The sequence below is a fragment of the Hyaena hyaena genome, unplaced genomic scaffold, assembly GCF_003009895.1.
Source record: "Hyaena hyaena isolate Hyena2069 unplaced genomic scaffold, ASM300989v1 scaffold_38, whole genome shotgun sequence".
Lineage (NCBI taxonomy): Eukaryota > Metazoa > Chordata > Mammalia > Carnivora > Hyaenidae > Hyaena > Hyaena hyaena.
This window is the reverse complement of record NW_024080670.1, coordinates 1,619,716-1,646,359: the sequence shown is the minus strand read 5'-3', so window position 1 is coordinate 1,646,359 and position 26,644 is coordinate 1,619,716. Positions and strand designations below refer to the sequence as shown.

The 26,644-nt window shown below is 47.2% G+C and overlaps 1 protein-coding gene across 6 annotated transcripts in view; it reads left to right on the top strand.

Moving 5' to 3' along the window:
• NUP214 (nucleoporin 214) overlaps positions 1-26,644 on the top strand; it is a 102,346-nt gene that overhangs the window by 6,785 nt on the left and 68,917 nt on the right. For 4 of the 6 annotated variants that reach the window (XM_039229507.1, XM_039229504.1, XM_039229502.1 and 1 more), the window contains exons 7-19: positions 213-316; positions 2,788-2,894; positions 3,518-3,584; positions 6,543-6,669; positions 7,611-7,772; positions 12,845-13,292; positions 14,597-14,769; positions 16,959-17,056; positions 20,016-20,102; positions 20,274-20,423; positions 21,600-21,758; positions 24,100-24,203; positions 26,194-26,376. In XM_039229507.1, coding sequence (XP_039085438.1) covers positions 213-316; positions 2,788-2,894; positions 3,518-3,584; positions 6,543-6,669; positions 7,611-7,772; positions 12,845-13,292; positions 14,597-14,769; positions 16,959-17,056; positions 20,016-20,102; positions 20,274-20,423; positions 21,600-21,758; positions 24,100-24,203; positions 26,194-26,376 — 1,969 coding nt within the window. The remainder of the gene's footprint in view (positions 1-212; positions 317-2,787; positions 2,895-3,517; positions 3,585-6,542; positions 6,670-7,610; positions 7,773-12,844; positions 13,293-14,596; positions 14,770-16,958; positions 17,057-20,015; positions 20,103-20,273; positions 20,424-21,599; positions 21,759-24,099; positions 24,204-26,193; positions 26,377-26,644) is intronic. The other 2 variants (XM_039229503.1, XM_039229506.1) reach the window with 2 other exon arrangements.

The following is a 26,644-nucleotide window of genomic DNA, read 5'->3' as shown; positions in this document are numbered from 1 at the left end:
ACCAAAAACAAAAACAAAAACAAAACAAAAAACCCACTTGGCGATGGATTTGGATTTCTTGAGTCTTTGTATCTGTGAATGATATTTAGTCAGTAAAATCTGGACTTTGTCAGAATTATAGAATTCTGACATTTTTATCCGCGGGTTGTTAATGTTTTAACATGCAGGAGCTATTCCAAAAGTACGATGTTTTATGAGAGTGTGTATTTCAGTTCTGGATGTGCTGTGGATTGGTACTTACGTCTTCACAATAGTATATGCTGCTGCAGATGGGACCCTGGAAACTTCTCCAGATGTGGTGATGGCTCTCCTCCCGGTACGTGTGTGAAAGGGACATCTTTGTTCTTTGAGGACCACGGAGGTCTTCTAGTAAAGGTTAAGGCTTTGGCTCCAGCTTCCTTTTCTTGCTGGCAGCGATGGGACAGCTTCAGGTATTAATCCTGAGTGCTGTGCCATGGGCCTTTGGGGCCAAAATTATCTTGTCTTCTTACATCGTACTCTACTGTTTAGCCGTAAGGGGAAGAAAATAAATTTGCTTTGCTTACACTGTAAGCTCTGAGTCCTGCTAGATGTTAACCTGATAAAGATATTTTATTTTATTTATTTTCAAGTTAGCTAACGTACAGCCTAGTCTTGGGCTCAGGAGTAGATGATAAAGATATTTTAGAAAAGCAAGAAAATACCTTGACTTTTAAAATTCTTTCACCTGTTTATAAGCAAATTACCAGATGTTTATCCGATGCCTGCAGGGTGCTAGGCACTGCCTTAAAGCTGAGAATACAGTGGGGACTGAGGCAGAGTCCTTGCTTTTGTGGATCTTACATTTCTTTATTTTTTTTTAAGTTTTTATTTTTTTATTATTGAGAGACAGAGCATGAGCGGGAAGGGGGCAGAGAGAGAGGGATACACAGAATCCGAAGCAGGCTCTAGGCTCTGAGCTGTCAGCACAGAACCTGACACGGGGCTCGAACCCACAAAACTATGAGATCATGACCTGAGCCGAAGTCAGACGCTCAATGGACTGAGCCACCCAGGCGCCCCTGGATCTTACATTTCTAATGAGTGTGCTAGTCAGTAAATAAGTGCAGGGCCAGGAAGGATAAGGGTGAAGGTGGGAACAGTGAAGGGCTCGGGGCGGATCACGGCAGCGGTGTCTTTCAGATTGGGTGCGCGAGGAAGGCCTCTGAGCGAGAAGGGAATGACCTAAGGGAGTGAGTCGTTTTGAAAACAGGGAAGAACATTAATAACAAGGTCTGTAAAATGTGACATTTTGTGGTGACATTTAAAAAAAGACCAGTGGGGGCGCCTGGGTGGCTTAGTCGGTTGGGTGTCCGACTTTCGCTTAGGTCATGATCTCACGGTTCGTGGGTTCGAGCCCCGCGTCGGGCTTTGTGCTGACTGCCAGCTCAGAGCCTGGAGCCTGTTTCAGTCTGTGACTCCCTCTCTCTCTGACCCTCCCCTGCTCACGCTGTCTCTCTCTCTCTCTCCTAGAAATAAATAAAAAAAATAAATAAACAATAAAAAAAAATAAAGACCAGTGAAGCTGAGCATCTACTTTCTAATCGGTACTGGCTTAAAGTCCAGAAAAACATTTAAAACTATGTAAATAAGTGTCTAAATATAATAAAAGTGGGAGCTGCACTAGTTCTGTTTTGCAGCCTTGTTTTAGTGGTAAATCGTAAGCCTCGTTCAAAGTCCTTGAATACAACCTATGTTTGGCTTTGTGGACAGATGATTTATTTAGCCCTTTCACTGCCGGATACTTCAGTGGTTTTCATTTCTCCAGTTTGAAGGAATACCACGCAAGACGTCCTTTGGTGTCCATTTTATGTGATTGTGTTTCTCTTGTAGGGGACACACCTAGAAATGAGTTTGATTATGCTCTTTTTGCTAAGCTTCTGAGAATGTTGCCAAAGGATCTTTTAGAAAAGCTGGAGCAGTTTGCATTCCTACGACCAGTGCGGCCCCTAGGTGCCCCACGTGTATGTCAGGATACACTAGTGCCATGGTGGACCTTTGCCGATGATGGGAAAAAGTGCCTTGTTTTTATTAAGACTCAGGCTCCTGATAAAGTTGAATTATAAACTATATGTTTATTGAGGTCCTTCTTTTATTTTATTTTATTTATTTATTTTTTATATAGAGAGAGACAGAGCATGAGCAGGGGAGGGGCAGAGAGAGGGAGACACAGAATCCGAAGCAGGCTTCAGGCTTTGAGCTGTCAGCACAGAGCACAATGCGGGGCTCAAACTCATGACTCATGAGATCATGACCCGAGCTGAAGTCAGATGCTTAACTGACCGAGCCACGCAGGCGCCCCTATTGAGGTCCTTATTTGCAGAGCTCGTTAAGATGTTCTGTCCCCAGGGAGAGTATCAGACTCTTCCTCAGGTTCCACGTCCTGGGCTAGAAGCTTTCTATGCGTCCTTTTGTTTCATGCTTAAAACCGCCTTTGAAGTCAGTGAAGAAAGTTCCACAGGCCCACTACACACACCAGAAAACAGAATCAGAGAGGCTGCGTGATCTGGCCATGCCCGGCCCACAACCAGAAAGAGACGGAACAGCGTAGATTCAGTTCGGTCAGGGGCCACCGTTCCTGGGCCTTGTACTCAACTCTGCCTTCGTATCGTGTCTGTGGACTTGGTCAGAGATTTTGGGGTGGATTTTCTCATAAAACTTAAATGGTTTTGTTTTTCGAGATCCTTAACCATGTAGGATTAAAGAAAAATTGCTTGTGTGATTTTTCTTTTTTTTTTTTTTTTTTTGGTCTCCTTTTGTTTATTGTAGAAGAAAGAAGAAAAGCACCCAGAGATATTTGTGAACTTCATGGAGCCCTGCTATGGCAGCTGCACGGAGAGGCAGCATCGTTACTACCTCAGTTACATCGAAGAATGGTGAGCCCAGGGTGGGGCTCCTCCTCGCTCTGTCGGGCCCCGCCTGAATCACTGGGTTCCGCTGTGGGAAAAGAGAATGGAGGCTGGAGGTGCCCCGAACACATTTTCCTCTGACACTGGATAATGCCTCTCTGACTACTTCCGTTTCCCCAATTCTGAATTGTCCCGATCGAAGACACACTCATCTTAAAAACCCCGTTTACTCAATAACCCCAGTGGTGACTTTACGACAATACTGATATTTAAGGAGCGTATTAAAAGTTTCCCTCCAAGAGCAAAAGCTTCCTCTTGAAAGATAGGTAGCTTAAAGCAAAGCTTCTGTCTGAAATTTCACCAGATTATTCTGTTCACAGGGCGATAGGTTTATTGGAAATTCCGGCCTGATTTTGTCACGTCTCTGTCGGAAATACTGAGGCAGTTGGCTGGGTCTCCAGGGCTTCATCCTGTGAACTCAGAAGTGAAACTTTATAATCTAAAATCTGCCCTTTCTTCAGCCACGTAGAAAAGCTCACCTTCCTCCTTTTCGTCTCGAGGAAGTCCTCTTGGACACCACTGCAGGCTCGAGGCAGGTTAGAAGTGTTCTGTGTTTGAATTTAACGGCCTTCCGCTTTTATTCCTTGAAGGGATTTAGTGCTGGCAGCGTCTGCGGCTTCAACAGAAGTCAGTATCCTTGCTCGACAGACGGATCAGGTAAGTTTCACTCTTCCGTTGTTTCTCTGTGACTCTTTTCTGGGAAGGATCCTGGAGGGAGTTAGAACTATGTGGTGAAGGTTTAGACTGAAGCCGCGTTCCTTTGAATGAGTTCCTGGGTGAGAGCAAAGCTGACGCTTCGCTGACGTGACCGAACGCCTCAGGCCAGGTGGTTGAGATGTCACAATAGACACATGGGTTTCAGACCCCACAGCTTCTCCACCGTTGTAAAAAGCCCTTCTGTCCTTTCTGGATCCATTAATGATCCGTGGAAACGTACGGTGAGGCCACCCCCAACGGGAGCATGCCGGGTTGGAGGAAGTGTTTCTGCCGTGTTCTGTTGGATCGCCTTTATTCCTTCCCTCTGGCTTGAACCTGCCCCTTCCTTCAGTCAGCTGTAACCCGTCCTTGACTGATGGAGAGAAACATGCGGATGGTACCAAATGGTGACTCCTCAGGAATACTTTGTTGCCCTTCGGGGCGCCAGGGTGGCTCAGTCCGTAAGCTTCTGATTTGGGGTCAGCTCGTGATTTCCTGGCTTGTGGGGGTGTGGGTTTGAGTTCCGCCATCGAGCCCCGCGTTGGCCTCTGTGCTGACAGCTCAGAGCCTGGAGCCTCCTTCAGATTCCTTGTCTCTTTCTCTCTCTGGCCCCCCTTGCGCTTGCGCGCTCTCTCTCAAAAACAAACATTAAAAGATTTTTAAAAAGTACATTGTTTCACTTTGAAAAACCACCAGAAAGCTAAAAGCGCCTGTGCAGGTAAGCACCCCCTCCTTTCTTGCATTTTGTCCCCCCTTGCACACGAGGTGGGCTGAGGCGGTTGTGGGATGCTGTCCTAACCTGTGGTGACGTGCTCAGAGTCACCGCAGAGGACGCGTGATGAAACGGAAAGTTTTCTTGAAACTTGAGCCTTGAATTAAAAAAAAAATTTTTTTTTAAGTTGTATTTATTTATTTTGAGAGAGAGAGAGAAGGAGCATGAGCAGGGGCGGAGCAGAGAGTGGGAGAGAGAATCCCAAGCAAGTTCTGCACTGTGAGCGCAGTGCCCAAAACAGGGCTTAAACCCATGAACCACGAGATCATGTCCTGAGCCAAAATCAAGAGGTGGATGCTTAACCAACTGAGCCACCCGGGCGTCCCGAGCCTTGAGTTTCAAAATGTCTGTTCGCCCCACGCAGATACATAGTCTAACTGTTCAGTATTTATCCATCACTGTCTGCGTGGCCAGGTGGTATCTAGGGTGGGCCACTTTAGGGTCACAGGCCAACTGCAGCAGTCCCTTCTGAAGTCTTCGATCGACTTTAGTGACAGTCCCTTAATATCACAAATTTATGTCCTGACACATTTTAAATATACTTGTATTTCTGTTTTTTATCAGGATAATTTATGTACATGGCTAAAAAATCAAATTGTAAAAAAGGAATTATAAATGAATTAAAATCACCCCTGCCCTACATTGTCCTTATCCAGGCCTGTTAAGAGGATATATATATATATTTTTTGTAGCATTTAATTCTTTTAAGGTTGACCTTCTTATCCTGAAGTAATACCTTGCTTTGTCACTAGTTAGTGATTATTAATTTTAGATCTTCTCAGCTACATAAGGATATAGCTCACGTGTAGCCCTGAAACCCTCGCCCTTCCCTCAGCAGGGCTGTGGGCCTGTTGTACTTTCTTTTGGCGTCGCCGTATACGGTGAGGTTCTCTTGACCTTCCACTTTGTGGGAGGAATACCTTCTTCCCAGCCCTGGCCTTCAGCACGCCTTCCCCCACCCCCGCATTCCAGGTCTTGTCATTCTGTGGCTTGTCTTTTGCAAAATCAAAACTGGTATTGTTTGTACTCTTGTTTCGTAGTGATTATCAAATCATCTTTATTTTGAAACCTTTTTTTGTTGTTGTTTGTTTTGAGAGAGAGAGAGGGAGGGAGAGCATGGGCAGGGGAGAGGCAGAAAGAGGGAGAGAGAGAATCCCAAGCAGGCTCCACACTGTCAGCACAGAGCCTGATGCCGGGCTCAAACTCACAGACTGTGAGATCATGACCTGAGCCAAAGTCAGGAGGCAGACACTTAACCAACTGAGCCAGCCCCAGTTCGTCTTTATTTTGTCTGTAGCATGTTTTCAGAGTTTTTCACATCAATGTGAAATGTTTTTCACGTCAATTTTGCTTGTGTTATTATGAATGTGACTGTTACTCACACCCTTGCAAAGTCATGGAGTATGATTATGTTCCCTTTCCTGAGCAGCTTTTTGCTTTCCTGTTATTCGTGGAGAGTTATTATTCCCCTTTGATTCATGCTGCCCTGTTTTGGTCAACACTGAAAGTTAGACAAATGTGATTTTTAAAAATCAGAAGTTATTTCTTGGCAGGAATCCAGGCCGTTCAAGCAGACAGAAGCCTGAAATCGAGGAGTTTATGGGAAAGACTTAGTGGCTTCTCAAGCACCCCAAAGGCGGGAAGAGGGACCAGTGTGAGGAAGTGACCCCGAGATCTGGGAGGACGGGAACTAAGGGTGCGTCTGTCTCTGGATGAGCAAGCAGAGGGCATCTGGCCGGCCGTGTGAGGCCCCCGGCTCAGGACCGCGGTAGCCATCCGCCGGAGCTCCTGGGCCCGGTCCCGCATTTCCAGGGGCGGCTGCAGACTGGTTAGTGCAGGTGAGATTCACCTGCTATGTTTAGAACCTACCTAGTTGGTGTGGACGGCACCTCAGAAAGGGGTCACGATGGCAGTTACTTTATTCACAAGGCAGGGGCAGAGAGGCTGATTTGGAAAACTAACCCCTCTCTTGCCAGGACGCTGCTCATGGCTTTTAGACCATCTTCCCGGATTTCCGACTCTAGTGAACACATACATCTAAACTGAGTGGATTTTTTTTTTCTTCTCTTCTGTGTTAACAGCGGTAAGGGAACCAGAGCAGAGCTCTTACCAACACAGCATTTTCATCTTCTGCGTCTCTCTTCCAGGTGAATTGGGAATCTTGGCTCCTGGAGGATTCTAGTCGAGCCGAACTGCCCGTGACGGACAAGAGTGATGACTCGCTACCTGTGGGAGTTGCCATAGACTATACCAACCAGGCGGAGGTCCCCGTCAGTAAGTGCGGCCTGCTGGGGCCTCGTGCCGAAGCAGTCTCCTTTTTAGTCCTGGTTGATATTTAAATCCCGCTCTACACTTCTGGGGCGCTTTTAACTCCTGGGAGCACATTTCCACTTGAGTGACCCAGAGTGTGTGGTGATGACACCAGACTAACTTGATGGACACTCTTTGATTAGACGAGAGCCAGACTCTATGCGTGTGTGTGTTTCAAACCATAGCAGTGCTTGGATTGAAGACACAGATCAGAATCGAGACCTCAAGCACTTGGCTTCCAAATCAGGAGCGTGTGCCCTGGGTACGTCTTCTCCCTGGCTGGAGTGTGGCAGGGCCACTGTCACACATGCAGGGGCCGTGGAGGACCTGCTCTTTGCTCTTTGGTGCGTCGGTTTACGGAGGGGTCCTCATGAAGCACCTGTCCTCTCCTTGGTCGGGTTATTTGGTCTTATTAGCTCATTTACTTTGATTCTTTTCGAGCCTTTGTGGGCAAAATAGATGCTTATGACTGAGCTGTGAATGAATATAAAGTAGTTGGATTCTCCTTTCTGGGTCCTTCTGCGTGTTTTCCAAAGTCTGTAATGTCGGTCTTCAGTTAAACCAGCTTCTTCCTAGAGATGCTGGTCCTGGTCAGGGGAATATCACGAACACTGAGATGCGCTTGTAAAGCTTGCGGGAGCTTAGGAATAGTTGCGGCTCCGTCGGACTGCCGGAGCTGCCTTGCGGGGTCCAGCAGGGTGGTGGCGGTCAGCAGTGTGACAGTAGCTCTCTTTAATGAGCTGGTGTCCGAGAGGCTGCTCAGATGTGAAAGCTCAACCCACGAACTTGAGCTTTACGGCTGGGATGAGTCCGTTCAGCCGCTTCTTGCTTGGACAGTCTTTCCCTTCCCACCCAGGCCCTTCATGCCTTGGCTCTTTTTTCACTTCTGTTTTCTTTTTTAACAGATGATGAGAAGACTCTCCCTCCTGCTCCAGTACTTATGTTGCTTTCAACAGACGGTGTGCTATGTCCATTTTACATGATCAATCAGAATCCGGGGGTGAAGTCCCTCATCAGGACACCAGAGCGGCTCTCATTAGAAGGAGAGCGACAGCCTAAGTCATCAGGTACGTACCTCTTCCTGCTCCGGAAGTGGGGGAGTACCATGGGCTTGTTCCGGACTGCTCCCAAAGATAAAAACTGCGTAGGGACACGTAGTGGTCCTGTCCATCGGCCTGGTCTGTCTTCACGAGGCAGGGACTGACTTTTCCTTTTTTTTTTTTTTTTTTTGAGAGACCAACAAATATAAATGGGGGAGGGGCAGAGAGAGAGGGAGACACAGAATCCGAAACAGGCTCCAGGCCTTGAGCCGTCAGCACAGAGCCCGACGTGGGGCTTGAGCTCACAAATCGTGAGATCATGACCTGAGCCAGTCAGACGCCCAACCAGCTGAGCCACCCAGGCGCCCCTGGACTGACTTTCCCTTGAACACATGCTCATTCTTGCTTCCACTTGCCCGCAAACTTTATTCTCTGACCTTGACTTTAGTGAAAGGGAAGCTCAGCCCGATGGATCCCCTCAGGCCGTTAAGCAACACTACCCTGTTACAGCACCCTGTGTCATATGGTCTCAGTCCTAAAGATGTTAGTCCCGGAGGTTGGTTAAATACGTGATGGTACACGTTGTGGCTGTCACAGAAGTGTCACCACTGTTGCATTTGCTGACAAAGAGCTAGTGGAATATGTCATGAAAAAGCACTATATGCTTTACAATTCCTTTCTTATGAGAGGAAAACTTACATATATGTATGTATAGAGAAAATACTATAAAGATGGATATTAAAATCTAAGTAGTGGTTATATCTGGGTGGCGGGTGGGAACAAGGGGATTCAGTTTTCTTTAGTCTTTTTTCCTCCTCCTCTTTGAAAATATTACTTATGTAGTATACGTTTATTGGCAACATATTAGAAATTACAAAATCACTTAAGAGTCCCTCAGACATCAGGGCACCTGGGTGGCCCAGTCGATTAAGCGTCCAGTTCGAGCCCCGTGTCAGGCTCTGTGCTGACAGCTCAGAGCCTGGAACCTGCTTTGGATTCTGTGTCTCCCTCTCTTTGCCCCTCCCTCGCTCATGCTCTGTCTTGCTCTCAAAAATGAAAAAAAAAATAGTCCCCCAGACATCAAGCAATAGCTGTAACCAGCATTTTGGTACATGTTTTTCATATGCATAAATGTACACACTAAATACTAATACGTATTTCCAGATTTTTCACAGTGACTGTGTATCACTTGGGAGAACAGTCTAAAACTTTTTAAAGGGGGATTGTTGCATATTGTCGAATTTTACCACCATTCTCTTTTTGGTTTCTGTGAATATATAACCGTTAAGACTTTTCTCTGGCTAAAGAAGTGCATAGCGTGACCAGTTCTCTAAGAAAAAGCGTGTTGTTTGGGGCGACTGGGTGGATTAGTCGGTTAAGCGTCCGACTTTCGCTTAGGTCATGATCTTGCGGTTCATGGGTTCGAGCCCCACGTCGGGCTCTGTGCTGACTGCCAGCTCAGAGCCTGGAGCCTGTTTCAGAGTCTGTGTCTCCCTCTCTCTCTGACCCTCCCCTGTTCACGCTGTCTCTCTCTACCCTGGAAATAAATTAAAAAAAATAAAAAAGAAATCTTAAAAAAAAAAAAGGAAAGAAAGAAAAAGCGTGTTGACCAGTCGCGTTGGGTAAGGTTGATGGTGTATTTTCTTGCTGCTACCCAGTGCAGAGTGAGTCGTTCATAAACAGAGCCACTCAAGACACTTGGACTCCTGTCACTTGGCAGTGCGTCTGCAAGTAGTTAACCAGGTCACCATGCATAGACTGTGATAATGTTATTCTGGGCCATCTCATTATTTATAGTATGTGTATTCTTTGAGTGATTTTTTTTTTAAACTATTTATTTTAAAGAGAGAGAGAGGGGAGAACACCCATGCACATATGAACAGGGGAGGGGCAGAGAGAAAGGGAAAGAGAGAATCCCAACCAGGCTCTGTGCTGTTAGCACAGAGCCCCATGTGGGGCTTGAACTCACAAACCATGAGATCATGACCCACGCCAGAATCAAGGCTGAGGCACCCAGGCGCTGTTGAGTGGTTTTTTCCTGAACTGCTCCTGAGCACCACAAACTACCTACACTTAGTCATGCAGGCTGTGACAAGCAGTGCCCCCTGGGAAGTTGGGAGCCTGCCGGGTGATGTCTGGTTTTTTTTTTAATAAGTTTTTTTTTAAGTTTATTTATTTTGAGAGACAGAGATGTGCAAGTGTGGGAGGGGCAGAGAGAGAAAGGGAGACCGAGATTCCCATGCAGGCTCATCACTGTCAGCTTGGAGCCCGATGTGGGGCTCAAATTCACAAAACCGTGAGACCATGACGTGAGCCTAAACCGAGTGGGACACTTGACCGACCGAGCCAGCCAGACGTCTGGGGCGATGTCTGTTTTTGAGCACAGTTCAGTGTGAAGGACTTCACTACTGACCCATTAAACCCCAGTCTGCACCAGCAGGGGCCAGTTTTCCTGTTCACCTTTCCTGGCTCGGTCCAGAGGTGACAGCCATAGAGGAGTGGGAGAGAGCCATCGGAGGGGGAGAGAGTGGCCCGTGGCTGTAGCTGAAGTCTGGGTGGCGGGTACAGGAGGCATTAATGGTTCCGCCCATTTCCGCACTGCAGCTCTGCGGGTGCTGGGTTGAGTGATCGATCAGAAGGAGCACGAGGGGTTTCACGTGCTCGGTTCTGTTTTTAGGTAGGCGGGTGCCTCGGGTCTTTCGGGTCTGGCGCGTGCTGCTCATACCTGCCGGACGTGCTGGGAAGTGATGAGCGGTGGTGGGTTTGTGTCTTTAAAGAAGCTGGCAGTTGTCGCTCCATCTTGATTGTGGGAAAGGAGTATTAACAGAATAAATGTGCTCGTGGTATTTACTTCCATGAAAGCAACAGTTTAATGGGGTCTTCGTTCTGACGTTGTGAAGGTAAATTGTCATCTCACAGTTTGGAAGAATCAAGACCCATTAATATGAATGTGTTGGCAGTAACTATTGCTTTCTTATTTGTTTGCTTAGTGAGTTATTTAATTGGGCATATTAGCGTGTTTACTTCATAGAAAGTTTGTAAAACAGAAAAAAATTTAAACCTGCTTTCTCTTCTGGTTTTTCATAAACATCTTTCTTCTCAGTTGTAAAATATCGTATACATCATTAACTAGGGTGTAGGTTTTTTAATGTAAATTGTGTTTTCTACATTCTTAATCTTTGTGATTCATTTAAAAGAGTGCTTCCTATCCCATTGAACATCTTTTACTATTTGTGTAAAAAGGTATTAAATGTCTTTTTCATTTCTTAGGTTAATTTTGTATGCTTTCTTAGAAGTGGGATGGCTGAGTCCATTTTTTATGATTTTTGAGACGTAATGCCAAAGTGTTTTCTAAAAGATTATGGTCAGTTAGATACCTATTAGTGATAAAGGTTTTAGGTTTATTTTACCCTTCCAAACATAGGGGATTAGGTATATTTAAAGTTTGATCGTTTAGAGAACAATCAAAAATCTGTTTCACTTAAATTTGCATTTCTTTGATTAGGCAGATTGAGCAGTCATGTATTATTTTGTGAATAAGGTTCCTGGATTACATCAATCTTGAAATTTCTTTATCTCAATTTGTATGAGCTTTTTAAAAAATATAAAACATACTGTCATTGGGGCGCCTGGGTGGCTCAGTCGGTTAAGCGTCCGACTCCGGCTCAGGTCATGTTCTCACGGTTCGTGGGTTCAAGTCCCACATCGGGCTCTGTGCTGACAGCTAGCTCAGAGCTTGGAGCCTGCTTCTGATTCTGTGTTTCCCTCTCCCTCTGACCCTCCCCTGCTCATGCTGTCTCCTTCTCTCTCTCTCAGAAATAAATAAAACATAAAAAAAAAAAACCCATATTGTCATTTACTACAGATTTTTTTATCTTTTATTTATGTAACTGTCTTTAGACAGTCAAATCTTTTTTTAAAGTTTATTTATTTTGAGAGAGAGAAAGAGAGCAAGCAGGGGGAGGGCAGAGACAGGAAGAGCCAGAACCCCAAGCAGGCTCTGTCCTGAGCTTGAACCCACAGACCATGATATCATGACCTAAGGCTAGATCAAGAATTAGATGCTTAACCAACTGGCCCTACGCAGTCAAATCCTAGATTTTTTTTTCTTTTTTTTGGGGGGGTGGGGAGTCACTTCTAAATTTCAAGTTGTTAGGCTCTCAGTGATTTTACTGACTTTTTGCCTCCTTGGTTTTGTGATGTATGTATGCATGTGTTCTTAAATTATTTTTTTTTTTAGTTTATTTATTTTAAGAGAGTGAGCAAGCAGTGGAGGGGCAGAGAGAAGGAGAGGCAGAATCCCAAGCAAGCCACACATCATCCCTGCAGAGCCTGATGCACGGCTCAGACCCACGAACCGTGAGATTAGGACCTGAGCTGAGATCCGGAGTCGGATGCTTAACCGACTGAGCCACCCAGGCGCTCCTACATGTGTTTTCATATATGTAGATATCTTTAATTTATCTGGAATTGCTTTTAGGAACTATTATGAAGTGGAAATCTGAATTGAAGTTTTTTTCTAATTGCTGATGAAATGCTGCAGAATGGTTTGTTTTTCACTGTAACAATGAAAGGTGCATCCCCCCCCCCCCCCCCAGCCCACCGCCCGCTCTGGGATTCATCTGGGTGTCATGAAGTGCTATTAATCTAATGCCTTTCCCTGTTTCCTTTTTCTTTTAAAGCTTTTTTTTTAATTTATGGGTTTTGTTTTGTTTTAAGTTTATTTATTTCGGGGTGGGGGGTACAGGGAGAGGGAGAAGGAGAATTCCAAGCAGGCTCAACCCCCAGTCTGGATCCTAACATGGGGCTCAATCTCACGACTGTGACATCATGACCTGAGCTGAAACCAAGAGTCGAACCCTTAACTGACTGAACCCCCTAGGCCTCCCTCCCTTTCAAAGTTTTGTTCGTCTTTCCACGTGGAAGGTTTGCTATGGAAAGTCCAACATCAGCCCTACTTCCTATTTTATTTTTTCACTTCTTGTACTAGGACAGTTCTCTCTGACTCCATTCTGCCCGAGCCCTTTTTCTGTCGTGTGGACTTCCATTGTCATGGTGCTAATTTCTCCCTTCCTCTTTGTCCATTTTGTTCACTGCAGGGAGTACCCCCACTACTCCAACCTCCTCTCAGGCCCCGCAGAAGCTCGACGCTCCGGCCCCTGCCGCACCAGCCTCTGGTCCGCCTTCATCGCTGGCTGCTCCCCCCTCCACCTTCTCTTTACCTTCTGCTGTTGGAGCCACTTCCGTGTTCTCCTTCGGTTCTGCGTCGATGAAGCTATCCGGCTCTGCCCCAGGGGAGCCGCCTCCATATTCCAGTGCCTCTGGCACATCTCTCTTCTCTTTTGCTCCTCCTTCGCAAGCCTCCATGGCGTCCACCCCCGGGGCCTGTCCCACAGTGTCCCCCGCTGCCACATTCTCCTTCGGATCATCGGGTTTTAAGCCCACCCTGGAAAGCACACCGATGCCAAGCGTGTCTGCTCCGAACATAGGAGTGAAGCCCTCCTTCCCCTCCTCGGCCTCTGTGGTCAAGGTCAACCTTAGTGAGAAGTAAGTAACACTTGATTAGAGAGTGCTTCTGCTGTAGCATGAGTAGAAATACCACGTGGTAGTCCCTGGAAGTAGTCACTGAGAAGGGAGTTATGAATAGATTTTTTGCTTGTCTTCCAAAGTAATCCTGGCCAAGGGTAAAAATTCAGACAACATAAAAGGTTTGCATTTATTCAGTGCATGGAGTCCAGGAGGGTCTCTTAGAATGTCTTGTTTTTCAGTCATTAGAGGTTTATATTTAAATTGTCGTTTTTGCCTTTTCAGATTTAAAAGGCGGGAGATATGCCTTATTTTATAAAATGGGGCAATAAGAAATCTACATCCTGTGCGGGGAGTGAATCCCTTGTAGCACTTTTTCCCCTGTGTCCGCCCTTTACTCTCTGAACTGCTTTCTGACAGCCACCTCCGTCGTCTGTGAAGTTGTATGCCTGTCAGGTGACTCTCCCTTGTGACAGTCCTGGGGCGTCTTGTTTTTCGAGGACAGTCCTGGTTGCTTAACGTGACCCTTTACTTTCTCCACACGGGCGCCCCAGCAGCTCACGCACGTGTTATTCAACTTTGTCCCTGGCTCTGGTCTCCCCGCGGGAGTGCAAGCCCCTTGATGAAAGTGATCCCTTACACCGTGTACCCGCCCAGCTCTCCCCCACTCATCTCTGCTGCTTGTTGCTGCGGACGTGGTGCTGGCTGTGGCCACCGCTGCTGCCGCTGTCCCTATTGATATCAAGTGGCCACACGGCCACCTCACCCAACAGTTGTCTGGTATTCCATTTTGTCACCCTGTAGTGGATTACATGGCCGGTCTCCTGATGCTGGACATTTAGATTGTTGACAGACTTTTGCTCTGTCAGTAGAGCTTAACTTTCCCTTCCCGTAAGCATCCCAAAGACGGTGATCTCCTTTCTTCCTCCTTTCTCACTCCCCAGAGGAGGTGATCGCCCAAAGCGAGTTCTCAGTAATTTCCTTGGCAGAAGGGGAATACCAGCCTCTCCTAAGAACAGAGCCCCAGCCTCCCTTTTTGTACGTAGCTTGATGGAACAGAAAATCAATAATTCACATTCTGATAAACTTCATTTCTCCTTCATGTTAAATACGTGATGTTTTCATTGAGTAGTGTATTCCTAAATACACAGGTCATTGTTTTCCTTGCAGCGATCACCTTTCATAAGAAATAGCCAAACATGTATGTTTCACAGAGGCAGGAGCGCGGGGATAGTAAGTTGTCCCTCGGTAGCGTTGCTCAGGACCAGTGAGAAAGGGCCTCATTGTGGGCCCTCCTCACACAGTCAGACCGCTCGTTGTTCCAGGTTCACTGCCGTGCCTCCCTCCACCCCTGCCGTCAGCTCCCAGGCTACACCCGCCACGCTGCCGTTCTCCTCTGCCTCTAAGCCAGCTGCTTCCGGAGTTCTCAGCCACCCCACGCCCCTCTCAGCATCCAGCTCTGTGTCGTCAAAGCCCTCGGTCTCTTCCTCAGCATCAGGTATGGTTTTAAGGAAATCAGCCCTGAATTCTTACATTTGCATGTTTCACCTGTTAGGAATCCTGGCTTACGTAGTCAGACCAGATTAGTTTTTCTTGCTTCCTGTGTCTCACACTAATGTGCTGTGAAGCCCGTGCTTTCGGAGTGATTGCAGTGGCCTCGATGCTGCCATGCTTGGCCCTCTGACGTTTCTCATGGAGCTAAGTGTATGTGGGGGCTCAGAGGAGGTGTTTGCTGTGGCCCCAGTCTTCAGGTGTAGCCTGCCCTACGTGAAGGGCAGTTACAAAACGATTCGCAAGTTGGTGTGAAAGAGCGAAACCTGTAGTGGCTGTTAAGCTTATCGCCCCTGATGATGGTCTTTGGGTTTTCACACCCAGCTCTACTGTGAGCAAGTTTACCGAGTGAAGATTATAAGTGGAAATGGTTATCATAACCGAGTTGAATTGAAGTGCATGATAAACTCCATGAACAGACGTCCCTGGCCTTCTTTCATCCTGCAGAAGGGTTGCATCAGTTGGGTAATGAAAACCGTGCCCTTCACCAAGTCAAGGCTTGGTAACATTTTGCACGAGTTGCTTTGCGTCTTTAGTTTTTAACATAAAATTTTTCCCTAAGACATTGGAGAGTTCCTCACAGGCACTTCACCCCTGAGTACGTTAAGTGTGGATCTCTCAAATACCAGCTTACCTGATACATTCACACGCTCAGGAGATTTAATCATAATCTCATCCTTAGCCCACATTGACATTTCCACAGTTGTCCCAATAGTGTTCTTGGGAGCTTTTTTCCTGCTCCAGCCAAGGACCACGTATTCTAGTTTAGTTTTTTCTCTTTAGTGTCAGTGTCACACATTTTTTCGCCTAGTTCATCTTTCTCAGCATTGATGTTTGTGGAGCGGTCAGGCCAATAGGTAGGGAGCTGGCCCTCAATGTGGACGAGATTGTTTTTACACGACGAGATTCCACTTCAACATTGTGGGTGGCAGTACCACATAGGTGATGTGTATCGTATTGCACTGTCTCATTTTGTCTTGACCCGAGTGATGTTAGCTTGCTCATGTGGTTAGGATGGTGTTTGCCAGAGGTGTCCAGTTTTTCAGTGGATTATTTTCATGCATGCCAGTGATAATACCTAGCCAGGCATGTTTGGGGTGCCATTTAGTGTTTGTCAGGAATAACGTTATCTCGGTAAATGTTGAACAGGCATTGATTGAGCCGTGAATTCCTGAAATCCTCTCTCTCACCTATTGCTCAGGAGAGAAGGCTGCCTTATGGAGTTTACCAGAGTCCCCTCATTCCAGGACTTTCCCTCAGATTCTGAAAGACAGACCTAGAAAGTTAAAGAGTCTTGCCTTAATCTTTTCACATCTGTTTTCAGTGTAGGAGAGAAGGGTTGAACCATGATGCGTGTACTCCCCATTTCCACTGCTCACCACCCACATCTCCCTATCCTTCCATTGTCATTCATTCATTCATTCTTTTTAAGTTGGCTCCACACCCAGCGTGGGGTTTGAACTCACAGCCCTGAGGTCAAGGGTCTCATGCTCCACCTGACCGAGCCAGCCAGGTGCCCCCTGCCATTATTTAATTCTTAAAGTTTGGAGGGTCCTAGGTTATTGGATCATAGCCTCAGTAGCATGCTGGACTCACTGGGGGATTTCTTCCCTGACAGTTCAGTCAGGTTCTCTGGAGGTGAGGTTTAGGTAGAGGTTTTTGGTGTGTGTGTTTTTTAAATGCTCCCTAGGGAATCCTAAAGTGCAGCAGAGCAAGTCTTGTTCTAGAAGCTTCCAGGAGGGTCCTGAAGACCTTATGAGTTCTTACAAGGTGACGGGATTATGTAAACTTTGTTCCTGGTTCTCAGAGGTGCAGCAGGAGCCTCAGGGGCGTAAGGATGGGCCCAATGGCCAGCCTCCCAGGGCTGCACAAAAATGCACGTACCTACTTTCAGAGACATTCCAGTTTTACCTGCTTTATAAAAGAGTTTTGCATCTGAAAATATAATATGTGCTTTTTAGTTATCTTGGATCAGGCTAAAAACTGTGGACGTCACTCTTAGTAACAAAAATCATAAAATCGTATGAGGAGGGCCGGGGACACTGAGCGGCTTATTTTTTTAGATTTGAGGGAAGGACACATATGCTGAGAGAAAGACTGGGGAAAAACCGTGTTTTCATGGCCTTCTTATTCCAGCAGGGCGGTCCGCTCAGGGCAGTGCAGGCCCAGCGGCTTCGATGGTACAGAAGTCACCCCGGATAACCCCTCCGGCTGCAAAAGCGGGCTCTCCCCAGGTATGTTTAAGCGCAGCTTGCGTTGCCCTGTTTGTTCATGCAGACAGTCATACGTGTTTATTACAGAATGGGTTTTCACGTTTTAGAAATCATACCTTCAAAATAGTACTCAGGACTACGTGCCGGGCAATACTGAAGCACGAGCTTTGAACATTTGTAATGGTGCGCGCATAAAAGCCATTTATCTCCACCCCAGAGCCTTAGCGTTGTCTTCTCTGTGGGTTCTGAGCTTGTCCACGCTCTGCTGTTGGCTTGGTTGTTTTCGCTTCATGTCTGAAAGGACCGCAGCACCTGATTTTCTTCTCATTTCCAAAGTAACCGACTACTCCACCCAGGGTCCTCTGTTTCTGTGCCTTTCCATAAGCTTTCAGTTTATTTTACTTTTTTATTAACCTGTAATACACACAGGGGTAAAAACAGACACACACACCAGCTGAATTCGCCTTGGTAACCAACATCCGGATCAAGAAGTGGGACATTACCAGGACCCCAGATTCTCCCTCATGTGTAGCCTCCTTGCCCGAGGGGGCTCCGTGCTGTGATTTCTAACAGCATAGCCTAGTTTGGCCTGTTCATACCTTCTCTGAAATGGATTCACACAGCATGCTTTCTTTTCTTTCTCTTTCTTTCTTTCTTTTTTTTTTTTTTTTTTACACAGTATGTTTTCTTGTGTTTGGCTCAACATTATGTTTGTGAAATCGATCCACATTATTGTGGCTGCATGAATTCATCAGGTGGCTGGACTACAGTATTTATTGTACCCTTGGCACACCTCAAGAGTTTCCAGGTTTAAGTTCTCACGAACGGCGTTGCTGTGACCGTGCAGTTGATGTCTCTGGGTGAATATACGTATGCATTTCTGTTGGGCGTGCACCCAGGAATGGAATTGCTGGGCCGTAGAAGATATATAAATTTCTCTTTAGTTAATTCCCACTGGGATTCTGTGGCAGTTCAGCTGGTCCATATCCTCACTAGCCTTGGTATCTTTCATTTTGTTGTTGTATTTTGTGGTTTTAATTACTATTTTCCTGATGACCACTAAAATTGAGTCTTCTTTTAAGATATTTCAAAATTAGATATTAAGAAATATCTTCTTTTATGCGGTGTCTCTTCCCAAGCCTTTTATCTGTTTTTCTACTGGGTTGTCTGTCTTCTTAGTGATTTATAAGAGTTCCTTGTCAGGTGCACGAGCACGCGTGCACACACATACACACACACGCACACACGTAGTGCAGATACTTTCTCACTCTGTGAATTGCCTTCATTCTATTCGTGATTTCTTTTTACGATTTAATAGAGTTCTTGATGCGGTGAACACATCAGCTTTTCTTTTATGATTAGTGCTCTTTGTGTTCTGTTTTAGAAATCACTTCTGGTTCTAAGGTCAAAAACCTTCTTTCCTATATTGTTGGTTTTTTGTTTTGTTTTTTAATTTTTTTTAATGTTTATTTTTGAGAGAGAGAGACAGAACATGAGAGGGGAGGGGCAGAGAGAGAGGGAGACACAGAATCGGAAGCAGCCTCTAGGCTCCGAGCTGTCAGCACAGAGCCCAATGTGGGGCTGGAACTCACAAGTGGTGATATCGTGGCCTGAGCTGAAGTTGGACTTTCAACAGACTGAGCCCCCCGGGTGCCCGGTGCTTTCCTATATTTTTCTAAATGCTTTGTTTTTTTACTTTTCATGTTTAGATTTATAATTTGTCACCTCAGTTTATTTCTATGGTTTAACTTAAAGAGAATCTTAGGTCACTCTCCCACTTGATTATTTGCGTGCCCTCCGGACCGGAGTCCTGGTTTTTCCTTCTCTTTCCCAGCCAGCCCCTTCCTGCCCACAGCGTGCACCCTTACGGGCATAACGTAACGTAATGCCCAGGTGATAGGTCTGGTTTTAGGCACAGTGCCTGGCACATGCACATCTATCTATTAGATAAATGTTTGCTGCTTTAACACTTGCTCATGCAGTCTAAAATTCTCATCGTTGTAGGTATCACGTAATCTAAAAGCCATCTCTGTAAGGTCTTTTAAGGTCTTACCAGCAAAACTCTTGATTTCTGTCTCCCCCCCAACTACTCCAGGTCGTTTGCTCCAGCCCCAAACCCGGAAGTCATTCTAGATTCCTCTATTGAACAGAACCTCCCCTTAGTCCTTACTAGTGGAAGGTCTTGTCAGCGCTACTCTGGGTGTGTGTGTGGGGGGCGGGGGGGGAGAGAGAGAGAGACAAATCCACGTCTCTATCGCCCCTGCTAATGTCATATTTCAGGCCATTATCCATTCTTGCCTTGTCACCTTCCTGACTGGTCTCCCTACTACTTCTCCCTCTCACTTATCTCTGTGCTCCATTTAGCAGCAGGAGGGATCTTTTAAAATCATAAAGCAAAGAATAAACCCCAAGTAGCTTCCCAGCGCACTTAGATAAACATCCTAACTCCTTGGTTTAGTTGTACACGACCCCCCCGTGCCCTCTCCAGCTTCCTCCCTGACATCACCGTGCCCACATTTGCTCTCTCTGCCACCAACATGCCGCACATCTTTCGTGCCTCACAGTCTTTGCGCTTGCTCTCCTCGCTGCCCAGAAGGTGCTTCCCCCAGAACTTTCTGGAGCTTTCCGCTTTACCTCAGGGCTCGGTGAGGGTGTTCTGGGCCATCTCCCCTCCAGTAGCACCCCCTTTCTCTTTTCGCCCTGTCACTACCCCCAGCTGAAACAGTCACTCCCTACCTGTCTTGACCCAGGAGAACGTTAAGTTCCATGAGAGTAGGGACCTTCTCCGTCGTGTTCACCTCTTTCTCCACCGTCTAGAACATGCCACACACCAAGTAGGTACCCGGTCAATATGGGTTCGAAAGAACAAGTGAGGGGGAGCAGTGAGTGTATCACGAGGGAGCAAGCGCTGAGGCAGCGGCTTCAAGAAGCCGCACATCCGGTGGGGGTGCACCTGTCAACCTTTTGCCCTCCGTTTCAGGCAAAATCGCTTCAGCCTCCAGTTACGGAAAAGCAGGGCCATCCGTGGAAAGAGTCAGATCCCGTGATGGCTGGAATCGGGGAGGAGGTAAAGTGGATCCTGCAGGATTTTCCCAGCAGCGGCTCTGGCAGGGAGCCTTTGGCTCTGGCGCCCGGCCGTGGCTCTTCCCCGGGGTCCACGCCTGCTAGGGCGCGGGAGCAGGGACAGTGCTGCCTTGCCTTTCACACTGAGGGGCTTCATCCCCTGTGGCTTCTGCAGATCGCACACTTTCAGAAGGAGCTGGGAGAGCTGAAGGCCCGGACGTCCAAAGCATGTTTCCAGGTGGGCGCTTCGGAGGAGATGAAGATGCTGCGGACGGAGTCTGACGACCTGCACGCCTTCCTCCTGGAGATTAAGGAGACCACAGAGGTCTGTGCTTGCGGATGGTCTTCTGCATGGAATTGCGCTTTTGAGAGTTGCTCTCCCAGCACTCCGTGTGCTCTGTTCTGCGAGGACCATGGTGGTGGTTTTTAGAATAGTTTACGTAGGAATGCCAAGTTCAAGTCCTACCGTCAGCACTTAATTATGTGACCTTGGGCAAGTTAGCGTGGCTATACCAGGTTTTAGTTTCCTCATAGAGCAAGTGGAATAATAGTAATAGTTTCTGCCCCCATTGACACCTGCAGGGCACTCCATAAAAATCCGTTATTGCTGCTAGTTTTGGTATATTTGAAAATTTACCATATTTTGTAGTAAGTGGTTGGATTATAATAAAGAGTTGGGTTGAGGGGAATATCTGGTATAAAAGTACCGAGTATTCGGTCTTAGTAGTAGTTACTGTGTTACTGTTATTACCGGTTCCTGTGTGCCGGCACTGTGTTGTCTTGCTGAATCCTCTGGTAGGTGCTATTTGCTTTGTTTCTCTTGCAAATCAAGAGGCTGAAGGGTAGCGAGGTGAAGTAATTTGCCCAAAGCTACCCAGTTTCCACGTGCCAGTCCCAGAGTGTCTGCCTCCAGAACCCTGCCCTTAACGTGTTTCCAAAGAGGAGAGATCTCCAGGCTGTCAGCAGTGATTACCTTTAGGGAGCAGGATGGTGGGTGGTATCAATAGTTTTTCTCGTTCTCTGAGTTTCTGACCAGTAGACTAGGTGTTTTGTTTTGTTTTGTTTTGTTTTTTAGTGTTTGTTAATTTCTGAGAGAGAGAGGCAGAGCATGAGCAGGGGAGGGGCAGAGAGCGAGAGAGAGAGACACAGAATCCAAAGCAGGCTCCAGGCTCCAAGCTGTCAGCACAGAGCCCGATGTGGGGCTTGAACTCACAGACTGTGAGTTCCTAACCTGAGCCAAAGTCAGACACTCAACCAACTGAGCCACCCAGGCGCCTCTGTGGCTTTTTATTGAGGAAAGAAAACATTTTTAAAAACTGAACATTGGTATTTTTCTTTGCGCACAGTGAACTTTCTTGTACACCCGCTGTTGAGACACATGCGTCATCTTCACTGCCTGAGAAGCACTACCTTCCAAGATCAGACAGAAAGGCTCGTTTCTTAGAAATGCCACTTTATTTATTTATTTTTTTGTATTAAAACATCCTTGTACCTTTTCTAGTCTCTACATGGAGATATAAGTACCCTGAAAACAACCTTACTGGAGGGCTTTGCTGGTGTTGAAGAAGCCAGAGAACAAAATGAGAGAAACTGTGACTCCGGATACGTGCACTTGCTCTATAAGCGGCCCCTGGATCCCAAGAGCGAAGCGAAGCTCCAGGTAAGAGGACCCAGCCCAGGTGAGCTGCTTACAACTCCTGCCAGGCCGCCCCTCTGTGAGGCCCTGTCTGGAGGACTGCCCCCGTGAAGTTGTTAACTTCCTGCCACTCATTTACCCGCTTTGCACAGACTTCCTCAGCTGTGACAAAGAAAAGTGCACTTTTCTGCTTAATTTTTTTTAGGATGAAAACAAACATTAGATTTCTTTATTAAACTTTGTTTGGTGCAAAGCATACCATTGGGAAAAATATATATTTATATATCAGAGGACAAATAATAAATGTTCATGTGGCAGTTAGTGAGTGCTAACACTCTGCTGGGTGTTCTTCGCACGTTATTTCTGAACTTCCAAACCAGCTGCTCTGCAATGCAAGAGTTACTGGTCCTGTTATACGGATAATAGTCCCTTGGGCTGAGGAGCTTGGCCCTGGTGATGTTGTTAGTACGAGTGCAACCAGATGGAAGGCTCCATCTGCTGGGGCTCTTTCCTGTACGCCGCACTTCAGCAAGGTCACTTCTCTCATCCATTTGTAATTATTCTTATTTTCTATTGTGGCGAAATCTGGTTTTTGTTTCCATCTTTTCAGTTTACTGAAAATTGTTGCGTCTCGAGCCTTAGCGGGATCACCTGCCACCTCCTTGCATTTGCCCAGGGTCCCGGTAGGAAAGGGTGCACAGGCGGCCGCTCTGGTCTTCCTCATCTAGGATGTGAGGTCTGTAACTGGGCCGAATCCCCTCCTGCCTCGGAGGGTTCGAGGCTGCGGACTCTACTCTTTCTGCCATTTCTATGCCCCCACCTGGCAGATTGACTACAGTGGGGAAATGACCGAATGTCCTGGAGAGTGGGAGACCCCCTGCTGTGTCACTCAGCCCCTGCCATGTGGCTGGGGGCCCATGGGTGTGTACAGTCTGGGAGAAAGACCCCTGCCTGCCACTCTTCAGGTTACCGCCTCCAGGGCGCATCTAGATACACGTTCTCGATACGTGCGTTTCCACCTCTTGCTCTGCGTCCAAGCTGCAGGAGAAGCGTGCTGCTCTGGGGGGACCTTCAAGAGGAAACGCTTTTCTCTTCTCACAGCACTAAGCAGATAACTGCATTTATCCGGTACATGCCACGTACGAAAGGGGATAAGGAAACATGCTGGAACCACCCGAGTGTCCCTACGAATAAGTGCCGGTCCCCGAGCCTGACTCAGAGCCTGGGCTCCTAACCGCTGCACTGCGCTGTGCCGGTCCTGCGGCCGGGTGCGCGGCGGCGCAAGAGGGAACATGTGACCGTAACGTGGGATACGTTGCTGTTGCGTTGCCAGTGACGCAGCAGTAAGCCGCAGAAACCAAGTATCTGTGACAGGCCTTGAAGGAGAAGCTTGCTTTTCCGGTAGACGGAGTGGGAGGGCCCTTGGAAGAGCGCAAGCTAGTGCACGGAGGGCAGTCTGCCCGTGTCGGAGAGGGCGGCCGGCCTGCCGCTGCCGTCGCGCAGTGAGTTGCAGTTTATATTTGATGCTATGGGGACTGCTGCTTCCTCCTGGAATCAGCCTGGCTCTTTCTAAATGACATTTGCTCTTTTTCAGTTGGGGCATGTATCTTCATCCAAGAGTAACTTTTAAAACGAAACACAGTAAGCACCGTGTACCAGGATGGTTCCCGGTGGGCAGTACATTGCCTGCCTTGATAACTGTATTTAGTGGAATGCTTTGTCTTCATTTCACTTTTCGTTTCTGAGAGTCAGGCTGTATAGCCGTGAAAGTTAACACTGGATTAACATTTAAAGAAAACTGTTGCAGGCCTCAAATAAATAGGCGTGAATTTTAGTAATGGGCAGTTCACTTGCTATTGCTGACACTCTTCTTTGAGAAGAGAGGAGTTTTTCTCAACCGGTAGGGAGACTTACGTGTCCTGTGCTACGAATAGATAGGTTCAGAATCATTTTCAGCACTTTTATAGGCTAATTTTGTCCGCATTACAGTTAATTTCATGGGTGGGAGAGCAAAGACTGAACGGATGCGCTGTCGGAGGCGCGGCGTGCAGTGGCAAATTCCTAGAGCCTGTTGAGTTTCTGTGTAGGAGCTGATGATGAGAGAATGAGCCATGGTGTTTGTGCCCTGGCGCCCTGGAGCGGCACGCCCAATCTGTGCCTCTCTGTCACAGTTAAAAAGGTTGAGTTCCGTTGTTCATTTTAATGACGCCACTCTAATGATTCGGTTGAAGCCTGTTGTGTTTTCTTTGTTCCTTACGGTTCTCAGTAGAAAAACATTGCAAAATTATTTTGATTGTTTTGGTATACTGTCCTCCAAGCTACTAGAAAACGGAGTCATTCCCTTTCTCATTTTATTTTCTTGTAGGAAATCCGTCGCCTCCATCAGTACGTGAAATTCGCCGTCCAAGATGTGAATGATGTGCTGGACTTGGAATGGGATCGGCATCTGGAACAAAAGAAAAAACAAAAGTGAGCTAGGTCCCCTCATCCACTGTGGGTGGCAGGAGATACTGCTGTGGGCTTTTTTGAAAGATGGTTTAGGAATGTGGATCCAAAACCCTACAGGTGTTTACCGTATTCTAGAAATTTGTTCTACAGACATAATAGCAACGCTCACGACTGTTGACATAGAAGAGTTAGTGTCGCGGCATCATTTTTGATAGTGAAGAACTGGAGTGACCCTGTATCTAGAAGTTAGAGAGCGGCCACATAAGTCTGGTCATGTTTTCTTCTTGCGGAATACCGCATAGCGTGCCCTCAGGAGACCATTAAATACGTGTTGTGTGTGACATGAAACATACAAAATAATCACATCATGAGAACGTTAGACCCGATATATAAAACGTGAGAAAGGAGAAGACAACACTTGTACCGGACGATCTCAGGATGGAGGTCTCAGCATAGAAAAGAGGCTAGAAAGAAATCTGTCGCCGTATTCAGTTACAGCTGCGAATGGGGTTAAGGGGAATTTTTCTTTTATACTTTTCTGTATCTTCCAAGTCTTCTTGTTGAGGAGACCTTCCTAATTAGGGTGGATGACTTAGAAGGGAGGGAGGGAAGAAAGGCACAGGAGAACCTGGTCCTGCCCTCGTCTTCTGTCCCCGGATGTTTGGCTGTATGCCATCTGTGCTCCCGAAGGAACAGAAAGCAGTGCATTGTGAGAACAGTGACTTGTCTACAGGAAAGCCGAGAAATAGATCAGCCCTCAAAATGCTCGCTCTTTGAAACGCCTACACTTGATTAGTGTGATTAGCCCTGTAAGGAAACAAACCGGGAAATGATCTGTTTACTTGTTTATGAAGCTGTGGGATCACAGAACTTGTAAGTGGGGCAACCTGGGTGCGATGTCAGGGGCAGGGCTTGAATGTGCTTAAGATTCAGTAAACAGAATTCAATACATCGCCTCGTACAGTGTGGAGGAAGATTTTGTACCTGACCCGAGTGCCTCCGTTTGGAGCACTGATAGGGGAAGGTAGATGGGAGTGTTGACGCGGGGACACTGGGCGGGGCGGGGGGCGGGATTCGGTTCTGTGGCCTGTGGCCTGGAGCACTTGTCCCCTCGGCGGTGGGGCCCCATTTGAGATTTCACACTCCCTGCCCTGGTTCTGAATTCACGTTCAAGCGCATGGGAGAGAATGACTTGACCTAACAGCAGGAACATTCTGTTCCGCCTGACGGTTGGCTTTCTCTTCGCTAATTAAGAAGTTGGCTTTTGTAAAAGTGCGTGATGCATGATGGTGACAGACACACTAGACTTTTCTTCTCCTTTATGACAACTCTATGCATTTTCTCCTTCACGTGCTTTTTTTTTTTTTAAACTCCCCTTTCTGCAGAGTTTAAGTTCCTAAATCTGTGTAGGTTTTTGGTACACCTCTTTGTTTTTAACCCCTTCTAAATGTTATCTTGTACCCTACCGAAATGCCTTCCTAGAAATTTATGTCGAACTGCCTTTGTCACCAGAAAGAAAGGGACTGTTGTTCCTTTCTTATTCTAAATCTTTCAGGTGGGCTACCCCCTTGCTACCACACCATGTGCTTATCCGTGTTTCTTGACAGCACTCTGGAGAAATGACATCCCCATAGACCTCCAATGGGCCCTGGGGCTTTGTTTGTTAGTGTGATTTACAGGCGGAAAAATCCACAAACCCCGAGTGTATAGCTGAACGAACATATTCTCCCTTCCCCTCATTTTTGACTCCCGTCTCCCACCCTTCTTTCCCCCGGAACCTCTGTGAGGCTTTGTCCGATTGTGCTGTTCTTTGCTACAGGCCTGGCCTGCTCACCCTGGGCCCCTGGGCCTCGCTCTGTATTATCTTTGCACAGCTTTCATTCTCTCGTCACGTCCTCATAACTCCCCGGTGCGGATTGTCCACTGGGCGCTCTCCAGGTTAGCCACTCACTGCTACGGTTGTAGTGTGCGGACCATTCGCGCCACACTCTTTCCTCTCTGCCGTCTGCAGGCGCTTGCTGGTGCCAGAGCGAGAGACGCTCTTCAACACGCTGGCCAACAACCGGGAAATCATCAACCAGCAGAGGAAGAGGTTGAACCACCTGGTGAACAGTCTCCAGCAGCTCCGTCTCTATAACCAGACCTCCCAGTGGAGCCTCCCCTCGGATGTGACCTCCCAGAGCAGCGCCCACAGGTGTGCAGGCGAGCGGGCCCGTCGGTGCCAGCGCTGGTACTCGAGGACGGTGGTTGACGGGACGGATAACTGACTGTTCAGGAGTCAGGTGATGTGGGTTTGAAAGGGACTCTGCTGCCGCCGGTGCGATCCGGTCAGCTTCCTCGCGCTCTCTGACCCTAAAAAATGGAGGTAACACACTTGCCTCAGAGGATTACTGGGGTGAAATTAAGTGTGCCTGATGAAACAGGTGCCAGCAGATGGCCCAGAGTCTCTAGAAACCGTGTTC